General features: G+C 40.5%; 1 protein-coding gene across 1 annotated transcript; it reads right to left on the bottom strand.

The window, feature by feature from the left end:
* Window positions 1–8,240: 8,240 nt before the first annotated feature.
* On the bottom strand, window positions 8,241–17,604 carry LOC142416458 (solute carrier family 2, facilitated glucose transporter member 11-like). Its single transcript, XM_075516030.1, has 12 exons — window positions 17,581–17,604; window positions 16,538–16,636; window positions 15,626–15,786; window positions 14,602–14,726; window positions 14,123–14,252; window positions 13,357–13,505; window positions 12,774–12,961; window positions 11,594–11,704; window positions 10,936–11,037; window positions 9,936–10,011; window positions 8,784–8,911; window positions 8,241–8,447 (listed from the first exon to the last, which is right to left on the bottom strand). Exons 1-12 carry the CDS (start codon window positions 17,602–17,604, stop codon window positions 8,241–8,243), a joined length of 1,500 nt encoding a protein of 499 aa, XP_075372145.1.
* Between the last annotated feature and the right edge of the window lie 20 nt (window positions 17,605–17,624).

Raw genomic sequence — 17,624 nt, 5'->3', positions numbered from 1 at the left:
ACAGCCAGTAACTGTAAGACCCACTTACTCATGAGAGTAATCAAAGGTAAAAATTCCCTGATAAATTAGGATGGGACAACTGGGGTCTTAATCCCTCAGGTTTCAGCTTTGACGCAGAACAACTCCAAGATCAGTGTTGCAGCCATTGAAAAAGTTCCCAGAGGCTCCTCTCTTGTGAGGTGAAGCCCGAACTGTAGCTCTACATGTCTTCTGCTAGAGACAGCACTTGGAAGAAAGAGGTTTGCCTGGGGCTTTCATGTGTGGTTGATGCCCTGTGCTGTTCCTGCTTTCAAAGTCTTCTGCTTGCTCTTATTCATGCCAGGCGAATTTCCTCCACCCCTAAGGCTTGAGGTGGGGGCAGATGGGGCAATGGTGTTATACTGAAGCCCTCAGTAAATGCCCAAGCTCATCCTCGGGACTTGTACTTTCAGTTCATAAAACACAGAATGCAATTATTTACAGAGGGGTTTACTACAAATACTGTGAGTCTAAAGAAATGAGCAAAAATACATGTTAATAATAAAACCTTGGTTACTTGTGTAATTGCAACTATGGCCTATATAACTGCATAGCAAATGCTGTTTATTCTGGCTTGCAATAGCATTTAGAACGATCTGGCATTTTTGTAAGTATTTTCTCTTGAACACCAACAATTGTAACATTTTGATTGTACAAAAATGCAAGTTGCGTAGCTATTAACTATTTATTGTTTCAAAATGTTAATGTGTCCTTTTTATTACATATTTTTTCTCAAATTGTATCAAAGTGTAGGGGGGGTTATGTCATAAGGATTCCTACCGTCCTTGAAAATAATTACTGAGGATCTCAAAGAGCAGCAAATTCCACCAGCTCACAGTGAAATTTCTCTTACATTTTTGCAGATTTCTGGTGATTCTGAGCTGCACATGACTGTATAGCATGGTACTGTTTCACCTTATCAGCAATTTTAGGAGGATTTTATCCTAGGATTCTACCTCTTGTTTTTTGTCAAGTCAATGGAATTGACCGTTTCTGTTAAAAATTTCACCTATATTCTAGAAAAATCTCTGTTACACTATGAACGTTGTGCATGGTTTCATGTTTAAGGAATTATTACAGAGTTAAGGAGATCTTTTAATTTGTTCTATATAGAGCTGTAAGAAATCTTGCTGTGAAATGGACAAACACACAAAACTCACTTTCATGAGGTGTGTCATACAAATTTGTCTAAAGAGCTGAAAGCTGGGCTTGGTTCTAAGCCAGCTTGATCTAGACTACATTGCTCATTGTGGTCGACTGAAGCCATCTGCAGTTTAATTTCACACTGAGAGGAACTCAGTGGTTTCTTCTAGTTTTGATTTGAGACTTTGCGTTTGTTATAATCCAAAACTCAAAATGAAATTCTGAATGGCAAAATCACAGAGACTGGAACTAAAGAAGACATTTAGGCACTAAACATTTCCTAAGTGAAATCTGTAAGTTTAACGTAGCACATATTTTACGTTACGATGACTTATTGATTATTGATTGCTCTCAGGTTTTTAAGGTGATAGGAGAGTGACTTTCATTCATGAAGATTCCACTTGTGTCTGTGAAGGAATATTAATATCTTTTCCAATAACAGAAAACAAATACTTTGCCTTTGTTTTGTTTTGCAGTCTGCAAGCATCAAGGTCCTTCATGACCTTACTTAATATACGGTCCTTCCGCTGACCAGCTAGAAGCTAGTGTAGGTGATATGTTCCTCAAGAGAAGTATTTCGTGTAAAGGAATGAGGTCTCTTCCTAAAATGTAAAGCGCCAAATTCTTCAGTTATTTCCGTAACCAAGTTCTCCTTCGTCTCTGGAAGGAAGAGGTAAATGAACATGCCTGAGCTGATGGGGATCCCAGTAAAGATAAGGAAGCAGAAAGAGACAACGTTTTCCTGGAAATAAACCAGAGAAAGATGATTTTTTTTTTTTCCTTCTCCTGTTACAGCACCTTGAACATGATAACAAAATGATGAAAATGATGGCAAAGTTTCATTTTGTAGCTGTCTACATCCAGTTTGTTTTGTCACTGTGACATGAAACGTGCCAGTCTTTACGTGTGAAACAGCAATGGGAATAAAATAGTTAAAAATTTCTTCTTGTCTGAAGGGAGAGAGTAACTGTGTGGACAGACATGAAAGCATAGCCCTGTGTCTTCCTGCCAAACTGCTCAATGGTAAAGGTCTGGAAGGGCAAGAAAAGCACTCACTTCACTGTAAGTACAGCTAAAGCCTGAGTAACACCCTGATACAGTGCCCCTTACACACAGCAGAGTGGGAGGGAACACACAGAGACCAACCCCTAGTGATACCTATGGAATAAGGCCTTCCTCAAACCCAGCTGTGCGCAGCACCTCAAAAGTGCAGAAATAGACCTACAAAACACAACGGAAGAAAAAACTTGCATTGGAAACAACAGATTGCACGTGTGGTATCACCTCTAATGTCAGGACTGGTAAGCAAGTAAATGGGGTACATTTCCACCAGTGACCTGTCCTTTTCGCTAACTGTTGAGAAAATACTTCTTTTCAGGAATGGGTTAGAAATAGAAAGTGTCTTTTTAGAAGCTTTTCACATGCTTTTAACAGAAAAAAACTGCTATCATTTTAGTTTCAGTCCTGGTCATCATTTGATGCAAGTCAGCTGTGATCCAGAAAAACAAGAGATACATCTATCATCATCATTTAGTGTTGGACCTACAGAAGGGAAGAGATGTTAATGATGGGTGAATTTCCTGAGGAAGATGAGGGAATTCACATGAGGCTTTTTCCTTTCTCTTTTCACTATTGGTACAGCTATTCTAGCCCCACTATGTCCAGGCAGTCCCAAGAAAAGAGACAAAAATATGGGATGAGAAGGCTCTAGCAGGCAGTAGCTCGAAGAGGCTGTGTTCTGCCTTCTAAGCCAGTTTTACTAGCTCTGCTGACAACAACAGCAGCAACAGCTACCAAAGCCATAATATTTACAGAACATAACCTCCTTTGAACAGATGCAAGCATAACCCTGACACACTAACGGTGATGCCACTGCTTGTCTTCAGTTCTGTTGGATGCCAGCTGCAGCCTCATAATGGTGATTTTGGCCCTGATGCATGGGCCTGTACTGAAATAACTAAGGCTGGATGGCACCTAAATTTCCAGCTTCTTCTTGAAGGTGTCAGTCACAGCAATGACACTGAAGCAGTAGTACAAAGATGAGAAAGCGAACAGAAAAAAGCCTAGCTTACTTGTTTTATCCCTTCTTTTGAGGAAAAGATAGGCAGGGTGAGTAGTCCAAATAATTTGAGATGTTGCTTGCAGAAGTATGAGAACGAGAGGCGTTGGCATGGGGTTAAAACAACACGGAAACATTAATATTGGCAGGTTACTCATATACAGTCTGGTTTATCAGTAACTGCAACAGATGCAGCAATAGTAAGCATTTGGGAGAACAGACCTCCCGAGGTTTTGCACATTGGATTTGTGCAGCCTGGAAGGATGAATGCTTGAGATGGAAAGGTTCCTTAAGCCATGAAGTAGCGAAGGTGCCCAGCAAGACTACCCGTGAAGGACTGACTTCTTGCAGGAGACACTGGAGCTATATCAGAATGAGTGTGGCTGGACTTCATAAGAGAGGGACAGAGGGATCCAAGACTCATGCTTTTAAACCTGACATGGTGCTGTGTGACAGGGATGAACAGCCCCTCTGCAATGTTCCAGCTGTACTTCTACTGAGACCGGTTCCTGCAAAAGGACCAGCAAAGACAAAGTGACACTGACAAAGATTACAACAGAAAATGCTCTCTTCTGTATGTGCAGAAAGGTTGGGACTCCTGAAAAGAAGGTGAAAAAAGAGAAAGAGGAGAGTAAAATCAGATAGAAGGAACCAACAAATGAAAGTGGAAGTTTCATTTCAGCAGAATACACTATTGATCTGGTACAGTGCCAATAGTGAACACTGATCCTAACATGTATTTTTCCATATGTCTATTTAGTTAGCTACTCCATGGCTTTAATGTCTGTTCAGTGCAGTTCAGAAGTACTACCACTTGCAATTGCACTACATTGTGAAATCTGTGCAAACCGGGAAAAGAACAGCGTGGAAGAAGATAAATGTTATATTTTTGTTCCGTTTGGTCTCATGCTGTTCTTATTTTCAAACAGGCAGCTCGGACATTAGAAATTCCCCTTTACAACATCGTTAGGGAAGCTGCAAGCTGTACAGAAGCACTGCCACGGAAAGGATGGGGGAAGAGGGCATGGTGGCAAAAGAAGCATAAGATTTCATCCTGGACGCAGGCAGCACCTTGTTAGTCTTTTTGGAATCAGTGAGGTGTGGGGGCACAGGAGCTGTTGTGGGCAGGTTAACGTACACAAGCCAGTCTGCCCCCAGCATTATTGCAGAATAAATGTCCATAATTCAAAAATTCTTTTCTTAAATCACATGATGCATTTATATAGCACTTTGACAGCTCAGTGAGGGTCTCTTTTTTTCTGTTAGGTAGATAGTGAATGCCAGTTTTCCAAATAAAGAGTGGTAGATGGATGGGCAAAAACATCCAAAGCCAAATCAGCAGCCAGTCGATGGCCAGGAGTAAATCTCATGACTGCTTGACTCCCACCCAGATACAATTTATTTTATAGTGTCCGCAAGCTTAAACTGCAGAATTTTCTTATGGACACCTAAGAGTTGTTTTAGTGTGTGGAGAGGGGAAGATACCCAACTGCATTAATGACAGAGAATTGCAGAGTTATGATCACAGTAATCAAAATGCACAGCTGCCAGTGCAGAGTTTGGTCTTCCATCACTTCCAGCGCACTCAGGATTTTGATCTCTTCCGCCGCAGCCTTTTCTTTTTGCAGATCGTCCACTTTTGCCTGGTGCTCTCCCTCACCCCACAGTTTCTTCATAGCTGTGCAGAACAAAGAGGAAAGCTTGATACAACTGTACTATTCATGCATCAAAATATTTGTACGTGCAGATTTATTTAGAGTAATAATTAGTTATTCCCCTAAAGCTTCAGATACCATGATATTAACAAGCACGGTATGAGAACATCAGTGACATATGTTTATATCCTGTGTTCACAGTCTTGCAGAAAATAAGATCTTATCTCACAGTTGTTAGTATATAAACCTTAATTAACACTATACAATTGCCAAAACATCAGTGTAGTCTCTGATCTCTCTCTTTCCCTGTCTGATCACATGGCTCTTGCTACAGCACCTTGGAAATGCCTTCCTTGGACCTGAACAGAGAAACTATGGTCACAATCACTGGCAGCTCTTTGCACCAATAGTGTAGCATATTGATTTGTTAAAGGGCTTTGTGTTTGTATGCATGTGTGTTTTCATGTAGAATTACAAAGACATGCCGTATCTGGACAGATTTGTTGGAAAGAATTTTTAGTAAATTGATGAGGTAATTTATGCGCTTTGCTGACAAGATGAGATAGCTCACAGTAGGCTGTCTGCTATTTCAGTTAGGTGGTTGTGGTACCCAAATTACCTCATTTAAAATTACCTTACATTATATCTTTTGAAAATGTTGACTGCCCATGCTAATGTCTGTCAAGTAGAGAGAGACTGATGCGTTTATAACCTGGACATGCCCACTCAAAGGCAGCTATAGTCTAGCTCTTATTCTTTTCTTCTGCAGAGAAGGGGGAAGTGGAAAGAGCTGGGAATGGAAAGTCAATGGAAACAATTTGCAACTTATTTTGGGAAGCATCCTTTACATTTTGACCCCACTACCAATGACTCCTGAAGATGCTGTATCCGCTTAAAGCTTTTCTTACCATGGCTGAGTAGTTGATCATAGAGATTTGAAAGCCAATTGTGAGGGACCCACCAATTCCCGACAAGACAACCAACCACTGGTACTGAACCTGCAAGGAATAGTACAAGCTCGTTACAAAAGAAACTGGTGATATCATAGTCCCTGCGTTTCTAGGATATCATCTTGTTTGATGATGCTTAAATAATCTTAGCAGAAGATGCAAAGCATCAATGTGAAAAAGATCAGCCAGATAAAGATTCTGGATTATCATTTTTGTTACTCTTCTTCACATTAATTAATTAACAATCCACAAAAACTTTATTTTCAAATGATATTTCATAACACTATCAGGCTACTAGCTAGGAAAGCTTAACAGTATCACAGTTATACATATGAAGGTGTGGGGGCAGGTGAAAACAGTATGGAAATGCCTCACCATTTAAGTACTGGAGGACTTTTTAACCTTTTTTCAAAAATCAGTTTCTCTACCCAGCTGGAACTTCCTTCACAGTTTCTGTGATCATTTTGTCCAGAAAGTTCATTCTGTGTCTTTTGAATTTTTTCATTTTAAATGTTAGCTCCAATTTTTACAGTAACAGAATTAGAAGGATTATTTAAAGAGCATCCACTGTCCACCCTATTATTTTGAAAATAGTTTGGTACATATGTATTATATTTTCTTCAGAAATGGTAATCGCAACAGATAACCTCTCAATTCTTCTGACAGCTTAATATTAACAGGCCAATACTGCCAGCTGTAGTACTCACCACTTCTGAAAGGAGCTTTTCCATCTTCTATCGAAAGAGTGGCTGATCCTGGGCAGACAGAACTCTTAGACTGAGGAAGTGTTTTCTGTCATGCCTTTTCTGCACCTTCTATGTAAGTAATCGTCCGACTCTGAGACCGAGGTTAATGTTTACTTCGTATGATTTCTGTTGACTGATGTTTTTTGCAGCAATTGGACAGCACTTAGAATGGATGGATTAAATATTTCCATGACTCAACAGGAGAGGTCCCTCTGAATGGGAACATTTTGTAGCACGAGTGCTCCGTATTTTGATACAGGGAGCGAAACCGGTTCAAATATAAAATCTAACCCAGGTTTCAGTTGCTGGAACACACACTGGCGCTTTAATATCAGAGCTTCTTCTGTGGCTATTCCTTTAGCTGTAGCAAGCACATTGTTAGAAATTTTTAAATAGAAAACTCCCTAAAACTCAACACTGATTCAGTGCTCCAGCACAATGATAGTCAATGGGAATGGTTAAACTGCAGAAAGATAGGACTTACGGTCCTACTAAACAGGAGGTATGGTATACCATTTGTAACTGTGACAGAAAATGGAAAAAAAATCGATCGTCCTATACAAAGGTAGAAGAGTTTGGGGAGGGAAGTGCTTAAATGCTGTAGCGGTCAGCAGGATTAACAACTTTTGAATAGCAGCAATACGTGGGTGCTGTGGAGCATAGCAGTGGAAAGCGTAACATTGCATGCTGATGTGCGCTAGTAGAGTGCAATGTGTCCTAGGCCAGTACATAGCTAGCAGACATTTGCTAACACAGCTTCTGCTTTTTTTTGGAGCAGTTAATTATTTATAAAATGAGCTGAATTTTCAAAGTGTCTGCTCTCTCAGTACTCTCTCAAAGTGTCTTACTCCCTGTCTCCCTCCAGGGCTCTTGTCCTCTAACTCTCAGCACTGCCCGTATGTTTGTTAACCCTTGTGCCATCCATGAAGTACCCAGAAAAGGCTGGCAGCATTGCTTACACTACAAAAACTTGCTCCAGATTTTGCTACAACTCATATGCACGGGGGGTGCAGTCAGTTTGCTCCAGGTGAGAGTTCTTCCATACTAATTGTCCAGGCATCGGGGCTGATCCCTGATAGTCATTATAGAGACAATCAGGACATACAGTTACTTGATGTCAGCTCACGAAAATAGAACAAAACTGGGTTCTTTTTGTTATTCTACCTGGTATTTGTTAATGTGCAGTGTTCATGATCAATACTATGTCCTTTACAGTGTGATATCATAAAGAGATGACATGAAAATTGTTTGCAAGAACTATGTTTATGTTTCAACCTCTTTTCATCCTGCTCATAATCCTGAGCAGAGCTTTCTTGCAAAGTAACAAACATAGAGACAAATCCTGCTTCTTTAAAGTGAAAGCAAAGGAGAAAGACTTGCAATAAGGTCGATGTGTTACGCCTGAAAATGTTTTCCATGTGCCAGTTCTGAGAAGTGTCTGCAGTTACTAATGTCTTCCTGCTACAGAGCTGTTCTAGGAAGGAGCCATTGTCTCTCACCATGAAAAGCAAAGATGAATATAAAATAGGATTACTTGGATTAATGACAAGCTATCTGTGGGTTACTTTTTGGATTACATTTTATTGAGGAAAGTCCATGTTAAAGTTTAGCTTTCAGTTCAGTTTTGAGACAGGGCTTTTTGTCAGTGGAAGTTGCTTATGGTGGCCTATCAGAGCTTGGTGCAGAATGTCTTTTCTTTGGTAGCATTCTTCTCCACAGTGTGATGACGTTTCTTCTTAAAATGGTGTGTTTTGAATTCTTCTGTGATTTCAGAGGTTGACTTCCCTTTTGTTTCTGGGAGGAACAGGTAGATAAGAACCGCTGAAATGACCAGGACAGCAATAAAGATGAGGAAGCAAAAAGGACCAAGAAGCATCTGGAGATAAAAATAGAATAAGATGGGTGATTTCCCTGACAACACTTGCCCCTATAGATTCTTAAAATTTGTTGATTTGTCCCTGTGAAATGAGGAATAAGTGGCTTTTACAGAAGGAATATTTATTTATCTTTTCAATCTGTTCTTGAGGCAGCAGAGGATGTCTGAAGTCTAGGGAAGTGTTTTACATAAATGACCTCCATATGCCAGTTGCAATAAGGGATTCACAGCTTTGATCATCGACAAGGCTTTTCATCCTACTCCCTGTCCAGACCAGCCTAGAAAACCAGGTAAAATTGATGGATTCAGAGAGAAGATTTGAATCAAATTACATACGACAGCAAAGGGGAAAATCATTCCAGTGAAAGTGAGGCCTAGCCAAATGACGATTCCACCAATTACAAAAGCGGAGGACCTTGTTGAGAGGGTGAAGATTTCATTCATGACAGATGCGACAGCTCCAGCTGAGGAAAAACCATAAAAAAGCAATAAAAACATTGTTGTAGTTAACCATATTCCTCAAAGTGAGTGAACTGATGTCACTGGTCAAACACAGCCCCAGTAAGTCAGGCTATTGTGAGATCATCTAAATTTGGGCAGCATAGCCATCTCTATGTGAATTCTCCTACAGACTTCTCTTACAGTCCATGGAGAGAGAGGAACACCCCTGAGGTGCAGTTTCTATTCACCTAAGATGTACAAAATATGGACATGAATGGCCCTAATGGCCTATTTCTCTCCATTGCCCATAGGAGACACCCGGGTTCTGCTACTGTGGGAATTCTGTTAGGTTTTCAAGACATTCATGGTCCTCATATACAGCCCTAACAATAATAAAGGCTGCCATTTGAATTTGGAGATTGTAATAACTAAACATAGTGTTTAGTCAGGGAACTTTCAGAGTAAATATTGGTCTTAGGTGAGTGAGGTCCTAATAGAGAGCTGTAATTTTGGTTCTGGCATTACCGATGTAGGTGATTCAGAGTGACATTAAGAGAGGATGAGAAAGGACAGAGCAAGGCTAAGAGACAGGCTATGCGTGCTATCAGGTATCATTCTTCAATAGAATAGGATCTTACAGGTGAGCCGGGAAAACTCTGATATTTTAGAAGAGGCTACCTCTGCCCTTAGGCAAAGACAGAGATGGACCAGGTGAGCCTGTATGCACTGAACAGCATTCACACCCTCCAAAACAAGTCTTAATGAATTGATCAATGAGTATGTTTTTGGCTTGAACCTGTAATCCAGTGAGAGGAAACAGGGTCCTGATTCATCAGGGTCTGAATAATTTCAAATAATTTGTTAAAGAAATTGTTTCTTGGGTCATTAATTCATCAAAAATTGGGACTCCCCCAATTGCAGTCCAAACTAAGCTGTTGATTTTCAAAGATATATTCACACAGTATAGTTCTGCTTCCATACATCCATGGCCTGTGCTTATCCATGTGGTCCAAGGTTTCCTGTTGTTGCTTGTATTGTTGTACTCACCTGGTCCTATTCCATAGGCAATGATGAATAAAAAGATGAGGATAACACTGCAGTAACGCATCCAGAGGAACTGATCCTAGACAAAGGCGAAAGAAGGGAAGAGAATGAAAATTAATTTTATAGCTGTAGCACGGCTGATCCAAACATATAGGAGAAGCAATATTTATGAAAAAGCCCATGATGCTGGGCTCTGTAGCAGGTGCTCACCAGAACTACTTATCTCTCTGTACTGAATACAGTGGAAGGCCAAATGTAGCCTGCAGTGTCATATCTACAGAGGTGAGCTGAAATGCACCCTGGTCTGAAAAGCAGGTAACAAATTCCAAGCTAATTATAGCATGGGGAAAATTGTTACTGATTTAACCTAATTATCGTATTGAATTAGAAAACTTCAGAGAAATGTTTAAATCTCTTGTGAACCAGAAGATATCTGTGAAACAGAAAGAAGCTGAAAGTTTATGGACTTAAACCAAGATTGCAGTGTAGTGCAAAAGACTGGCACTGCTGAAGCCACAACACTGAGTTCCTCACTACTTTCCACCGTCCTGAATGGAAGTAGCTAGGGAGCTGCACTATGTAGCTGGATCACTTTTATCAAGGGTGGAAGCTGGTAGTTGTTGGAAGGCTCAGTACACGCTGCTTCTGCTGTAGGAGGCATGGGATAGTGAATGGGAAAGGTGACAGCAGAGGCGCTCATCTAGGGATTTAAAGGACAACAGAACAAGACCCAGGTGAGGTTTGGAGAGGTCAGGCAGAGAGCTGGAGGAAAGCTATGCCAGGCCAATGGTTTTACAAAATGTTTTTCACTGACTGTTTGAAAGCCTGATTAAAAAAGATGAACTACAAGGCAGGACAAAAAACCCCTTGCAGAGGGGCTATGAGTTTGTATTCAGAAGATATTCTGACCTACTATTTTGGACATGAAAGCTAAGGCTGACTATCTGCTGCCCTGCACAAAGAATTCTGATGCAGGTCCACCCCCAGAGAGACATTTGCTTACGCTCAGTAGAAGGCTTGTTTCAAGCAACACCAGTATCAGCGCCATCAGCAAATAACCACCCCACAGGAGTATCCGGCGTCCAAAACGATCGATAATGGAGCTCTGAAGAGTAGAAAAAAATTGCGTATCACTGGAAGTGTGGCAAAATCCAGCTGTCAGCTGTCCAACAAATCAAGCATTCTTCCAGAGTTCTTTTTACTTTACAGAACACAGATCTTATTGGTACCACATCTGGTATTTTATTGTGTTCCTTCTAGCCTCTCTAATGCTATGAATTACCATTGCTGCCCAGCATTGCAGCTACTTTTTCATAAATGCTGTAATCAATGGAAGCATGCTATGATTCCATTTGAATATATATTTATACACAAATATATGGAAATAATTATGCATACTTATGTTTGAATGACATTTCATTTATATCTGTATGAATAAGAGAGGGATTTTTATAAGAAATTATGGAGAATAAAGATGGGAAGAAAGATGTAAAAGGTGGGACAAAATCTGGAGGGGATGGTAACAACCACTTTACAGATATATGCAGCGCCAGAAAAATTCTTTAGTTCACAAAGAGAAGATTCATTTTCTTTAAGGAAGAATAGACTCAACTCACATGTACTTTAACTCTTAAAGCCCCAGAAAGATCTGACTTACTTACACAGAAGATGATAGAGATGAGCTCAGAGATCGCAACTCCTAGAGATACATATGGGATTATGCTTTCCTGCAGGCTAGCTGTCTGAAAAATTTCCAAGGTGTAAAAGGTGATCTGGGAAATAAGAGACATTGTTAAAATGAAGCATAGTCAATAGATGTGATATGTGCTTATCCAGCACCGCTTTGAACTCGATTTGCATCACTGCAAAAGCAACAGTACATTATTGGGGTTTAGTGGAGGTGACATACCTGCTTGACATGTGAGAAATCAAAAGGTTAATGGAGATGAAGAAAAGGGATTTGAAAGCCCAGGAAAAAAAAAAAAAAAGGAGTTGAAAGGAGCACACTGCCTGTAAGACATGGGGAAAAGATGTTGTTTTGGCAAAGAGGAAGAGGAAAGGGACACGATAGGGAGCGAGGAAAAAGAAAAGCAGATCTCAGTCACAGCAGACCATACATTGTCATACAAACAGTTGATTCTGTCACCCTTTTCCATGTTGCTGGGCAGAAGCTGCTCATCTGCAAGGTCCCTGATGGACTGGGCACCATTTCCCTGTCAGCAGAGTGCAGAGGTGCCTTCTCTGCCCACATTGCTGGGAACTGTAATGAACAAGCTCCAACAGAGTGCACAGGCTTAAGCAAGGCTTATGGAGAGAGACTCATAGGCAAGTGATAAAAATGACATCCAGGGGAATGACTATTAGCTTGGGCTGTATTGGGCTCGGCCACTTTGTATGCAGAAAAAACTGGAAGGAAATGGCTTAATGGATAAATCTTCATTATCAAATGGAATGAAAGTTGGATGGCAATAGCTGGCCATCTGCTACTCCAGAAGTCAAAGAAAGTGGAGATGAAAGTCCAGATAAATAGATCTCTGGATTGTAGCAAGCCTTAGGGTATTTATAACCCTTTCTCCTACAGAGTCTTTGGTAATACCACCAGGGGAATGAAAGCAACAGTGCCCTTGCAGGAACTTCTGCTGAGCTCAATCTCTTGTATTCCCATCCCAGAAGTTCCCTTAAAGGTATGAAGAATACTAGTGATGATACCACAGAGCTTCACAGGCAGTGGGCTCTCTGTGAGAGGCAATAATGTAGATCCAAAGGAAAGTGACAAGTTGGAATTGTGGCGCTTCGGTTACTTAATCGTAGATCTAAGTATGGAAACAGGGTATACTCAACTGCACTCAGGCCACAGAGCTGTAGACTCAGTAAAAGGAGGAGCATGGTACTCAGCTGCGGATATACAGATGGTTCTTTCAGCACCTCTAGGACATTCATGATTTTAGTGCCTTTTGTTACAGTCTTTTCCTTCATCATGTCATCAAACTCTGTGTGATAATTCCCTTCTCCCCAGAGTTGCTTCATGGCTACAGAAAAGACAGAATGAAGCATAATCCTCCATTATCTGATCCACTCAGTTCTGTGTTTTTCAGCTATTAATGCCATTTGCAACATTTGCAGTTCAGTCCATGCTTTGATTCATCAGTCGCTCAGCGAAGAACTAGAACATGGCTTACTGGGACCTGCTAAAACTGCCCTGGAAAATGGCTTTCAACTTGCTGTAGGGGTAGGTCTTAAACATTTCCGATGACTCCTTTTATTCTGGAGTAATATAATTCAATGCTACGATCTTTACAAGACCTTTAATCATGTAATTATCAAGAAATCTGTAGTTGGCTAATAGAAAAGCCGATTCTCTCTATTAGGTTCACTTTCCCAAGAGTTATGGTTTAACAAGTTAAGGATCTAAAGTTTATTTTACCTTGCAAGCAACCAGCCTTGTCTCCTTTTTGCAGCAAGAGATAGGGAGGCGACTCAGGAAAGAATGGCAAAAAGAGCAGTTGAATCAATGCCACCAACCCAGAGAAGGACAATAGCACATTCCACATGTCTTCAGTTCCTAAAAGTTCTCTATGAAAACACGTTAGAGTGTATTTATAGTCCAGTACAATTACAGTCTACGACTAGTTTGGTATTTTCTAGATCCTAGACTAGCTAAAGAGATAGAACATACATACAGACCTTGAAAAGATAAATTGAAATAGAAGATGTTTAGGCTAGGGAAAAGAAAGTAGACCAATACTTTACTTCTACTGCAAGACTGAGATTTTTCTTGTAATTCGAATATTTTCTAAAGATCAATGGAGTTTTAATATTCCCACAACAGCTCTCTGAACCAACACTGCGATTCTGCATGTTATCAAGAAATTAGCAGAGATTTCAGATCTCAAAAGTTTACTAAGAGCGTTTACATACAATCTTTTCTTATTAACTTCAGCAGAGAGACCACACCTCCAGAGACGGAGTCATACTTTCTCAAGTGAAGGGCCTTTCTCTCCTCAGTGAATGACAAGGGAACCTCAGTGACTGGTATGGGGTAGATGCTTCCTTTTTGAACAGCTGTAGTTAGGCAAAGCAAAACCCCACCTGTAGTGTATGTCTGTTTCTAGGACTGGGAGACCAACACTTTCCTGCCATACAGAAGACAAATAAATAGCAAATAGGATGAGAAGGAGTAGCACAAGTACCGTAATCCAAGAATTCTTGCTACAGCTTTTCCTAGGGCAAGAAAAACAGAGGAGGTCACATTTACAAATCCACGCAACTTCTTAGGTGAGATCTCTCCAGCATACTGAACATGGGCATTCATATGTATTCCTAAAGTGAAGAAGACACGAGAGAGCTAAAGCTGTAGAAAATAGGAGAGAGGGTCCCTTTCCATTTCACCTTCAGCCAGAGGTAGCTCTCTCCTCTCTCTTCTGAACTGGTTGCTATATATCCTCCACAATAATAGGCTGAAAATGTACCTTTTACTTTAAGCAAGCTAATCCAACAGATCTCCCTCTCAACAAGACCTCTTGAAGGCGAAGGACAGCTCATCTTACCTTTTCCCAATCTGTTCCTTGTTCCACTGGGGTTACTGTGCATGCCCGGGTACTCCCAGCAGGAAGATTTCTGTATCCACCCCAAAGAAGTCACATTAACATGGAGTAGTGGGGAGTCCTACCAGCACCGATGCCCTCGAGGAAGCGCCCAATCAGGATCATCTCAAAGGATTTGGCTCTCCTACTGAAGCCAGTATGCAGCGTGGCTACTATTAGGACGACATCGTTGAACATCAGACATTTCTTCCTACAACAGCAAACAACATGTGGAGATGATCCATGTTTTATTTTTTCATCTTTAACTAATGTCTGCCTGTTCTCCTCTGGATTTACAGACCAAGCTATGGCCATGTTTAAATCCATTGCTTATAGGACAACCATATCTGATTATGAAAAGGCACGATGTCTTCGCAGGGGGAGTGGAAAGAGAGAAGCTAGATTCCTCTTTTCCATGCTAACACTACGTGAGCACACCATGAGGCTGAGGGAAATTCCTGCAGGATAAATACTGATAAGGAATGGTCTTTTTCACTTCTTTCCTGTGGGTGAGGCTCCCATCTCAAACACGGCACGTGTCCCCAGAACAAGGCAAGTCCAGCTTCACTGAGAATGTGCTTCACTACCCACCTCAAGCTAGAGAGTTCTGGCTTTGTCCTTTATGGCCACGCTCAGAGAGAGGGTTCTGAATGTGGCCTGAGGGACTTCTGCTTATCTTTGATGAAACTCTGATTATTCTTACAGAGAAATGAACCTGCACAATTTTTTTAAAGGCTGTGATCAATTTAAAAAAAAAAAAAAAAAAGCTTTTACGTACAGAGTATCTATCCCCTTCTGCACTACCGCAGTGGTGTCGGGCTCCCTAGAGCATTATTGCCCAACAAAGAAATGTCAGTGATTTATTTTTTACCAAAATTTCAGCAACAACGCAGGAATTCTATGGCACCAAAAACTGTGACAAGGGAATCAGAAATAGTTGCCTATTCTTGTCTCTCTAAGATACCCAGGTGTAGATACATACTGAGTAGAGTAAATTCTGCACTAGCAGGGGGCAGTGAGAATTCTGACATCCATTCTATTAGGTGAGTAATATTTAATTGCTTCCCTTGTTGCAGCCCTGATTAGTGTGCTGTTGGGGAATATACTTACTTTCCATATTTTGCAGTCAGGTACCCACTACACAGACATCCTATCATTCCACCTACACAGTACATAGACACAATGAAAGACCACAATAATGTGAGTGTCTCCTGATGCAGCACAGAACCGTATCGCTCCAGCCAGGTTTCGTTGATAAACTTCCGAATGTACTGGGACAGAAAAAGAGATTTTCATTCCACTGAGGCACTAATCACACAAGTTCTTCATTATGTTTACAACTTAAAAAAATTAGATTAATAGTCACTACTAAAAGCATGGCTATGGGACTCTTGTTTGTAAATTAGGATTGATATTTCCTCTCATACAGCTTAATACTGTAAGAGACTCTTTCAAAAATTAATTATACTCTTTAGTCTGTTGAATCCTGGCTGTCCTACACGAAAATATTGGGAACTTTTCTTGATTCTTGTGAAGTGCAAATGTTCTTAAGTGCAAGCAGAGGATAGAAAGAGAAAAGGGCTGAAGTGAAGGTTGAGACTCATTCAGCTACTTTTTAACCTTTTTCTCCATGGCACAATCTTTAAGGAGGGTGCTTCAATATGTTGTTTCCACACATTATGCATTTTTCATTTTAGAGATGTTAGAAAGGTTTAATAAAAGAAAAAAAAAGTAGTTTAAGGAGCCACCAAAACTTCCATTGTCCCTCCATTCAGCTATAGACCACAGCAGGAATAGTGTTGCCTTTCCAGTTTTTTCAGCCTTTCTGATATTCTGTGGGAAGTTGTCTTCGGAGTACAGCTCCTAACATTCAGGCAAACTCCTTTGACAGTATGGGACTGGAAAGAGCTGGAAATAAACTCACATAGCAACACCTAACAGATTTTTAGAGCATCCTCAAAGCGTAAGGCCTAGTCCCATGAAGAGCACTTACAGATGCGATTTTATGAAGGCTTTGCTTACCGGAGAAGTATAATTGATCACAGACATTTGAAAACCAGATAAGTGGGTTCCACCAATTCCTAGCACCATAATCATTAGCAATAGCTTCCGGTATTGAACCTGCCAAAGATGATGAAACACATCCTAAGTTCCTGATACTAGCATGGCTTTCAGACCGTGAGTTAGTTTATGAGATCTTACATCTTCACATTTCTATGACTAAGAAGCCTTTAAAATGCAAAAACCCATTTTGAATTGTTCAATAATCAAGCAAAATTGTTGGGAAATTGTTAAGATGCAAATGTGCACATTCCTTTATGTTCCTCTCCTGGTTATTAGCAGCCTGAAAAGATGCAGTCTCTGTTAGTTCTGCTAGCTGCAGAAATTAAAAAAAAAAAAAAATCATAAAAGCCTTGTTCAGACAGCTTGTGTTTGCTTTTGTACTAGTAAGAAGCTACAGCTTTCTTGAATCCCTTTTTTCCTTCAACTTTGCCTCCTCAGAGACTTTGTTCACCAGTTTCCAGAGATTAATCGAGTCTGTCCTCTTAAAACTTATTTTGTTTGCATTTCCCTTTTATGATCCCCACAGAAAACTGCATCTTTAGAGCCCCTACTTGAATAACTCCTATTTGAAACACTGTGTTTCCATGATGTACACTGGATTTAGAGCACACTTCACAAGCCCATATGTTTTCAGGCATTTAGTCAGGTCACACTCTAAACAGATGAGTATCCTTAAATATCTTTGAGTGCAGGGCAGTAGAGTGGGAGGGGTTTTTCTGTTTTGTCTTTTTCGTTGCTACTATTTTCTCTATCTTCCTCAAAATGCCTATTCTTTCCTGGTTTCCCAGGTCCTCTTTTAAACCTCTCACTCTCTTGTATTTCTAATATATTTTCTGGAGATGCCATGTAGTCAGTCTTATTGCTGAATCAGTGTTGTCTGCAGCATGTGCTCTGTTGCTCATTTTTGTTACAAGAAAGACTGTTAGATTCCCTTTGCTAATCTTTAAAGATCATGCTGCTGTTAGTGACTAGGGCTAGAAGACAAGAATTTGGATACTCACCAGGTCTGAGAGGAAACCAGCCATTTCCCCTTGAAAACCTGCCT

Source organism: Mycteria americana, chromosome 13 (genome assembly GCF_035582795.1).
Source record: "Mycteria americana isolate JAX WOST 10 ecotype Jacksonville Zoo and Gardens chromosome 13, USCA_MyAme_1.0, whole genome shotgun sequence".
Taxonomy (NCBI): domain Eukaryota; kingdom Metazoa; phylum Chordata; class Aves; order Ciconiiformes; family Ciconiidae; genus Mycteria; species Mycteria americana.
Note: the sequence above shows the minus strand (reverse complement) of the source record. Positions and strands in the feature narration are given on the sequence as shown.

Bases quoted from the DNA above. Each gene is read 5' to 3' on its own strand.
- LOC142416458 (XM_075516030.1), bottom strand. From the start codon at position 17,604: ATGGCTGGTTTCCTCTCAGACCTG. The intron at 16,637-17,580 runs GTGAGTATCCAA...CATCTTTGGCAG, and splicing joins CTGGTTTCCTCTCAGACCTG to GTTCAATACCGGAAGCTATT. The intron at 13,506-14,122 runs GTACTTGTGCTA...GTGTTTTCATAG, and splicing joins GCAAGAATTCTTGGATTACG to AGAACTTTTAGGAACTGAAG.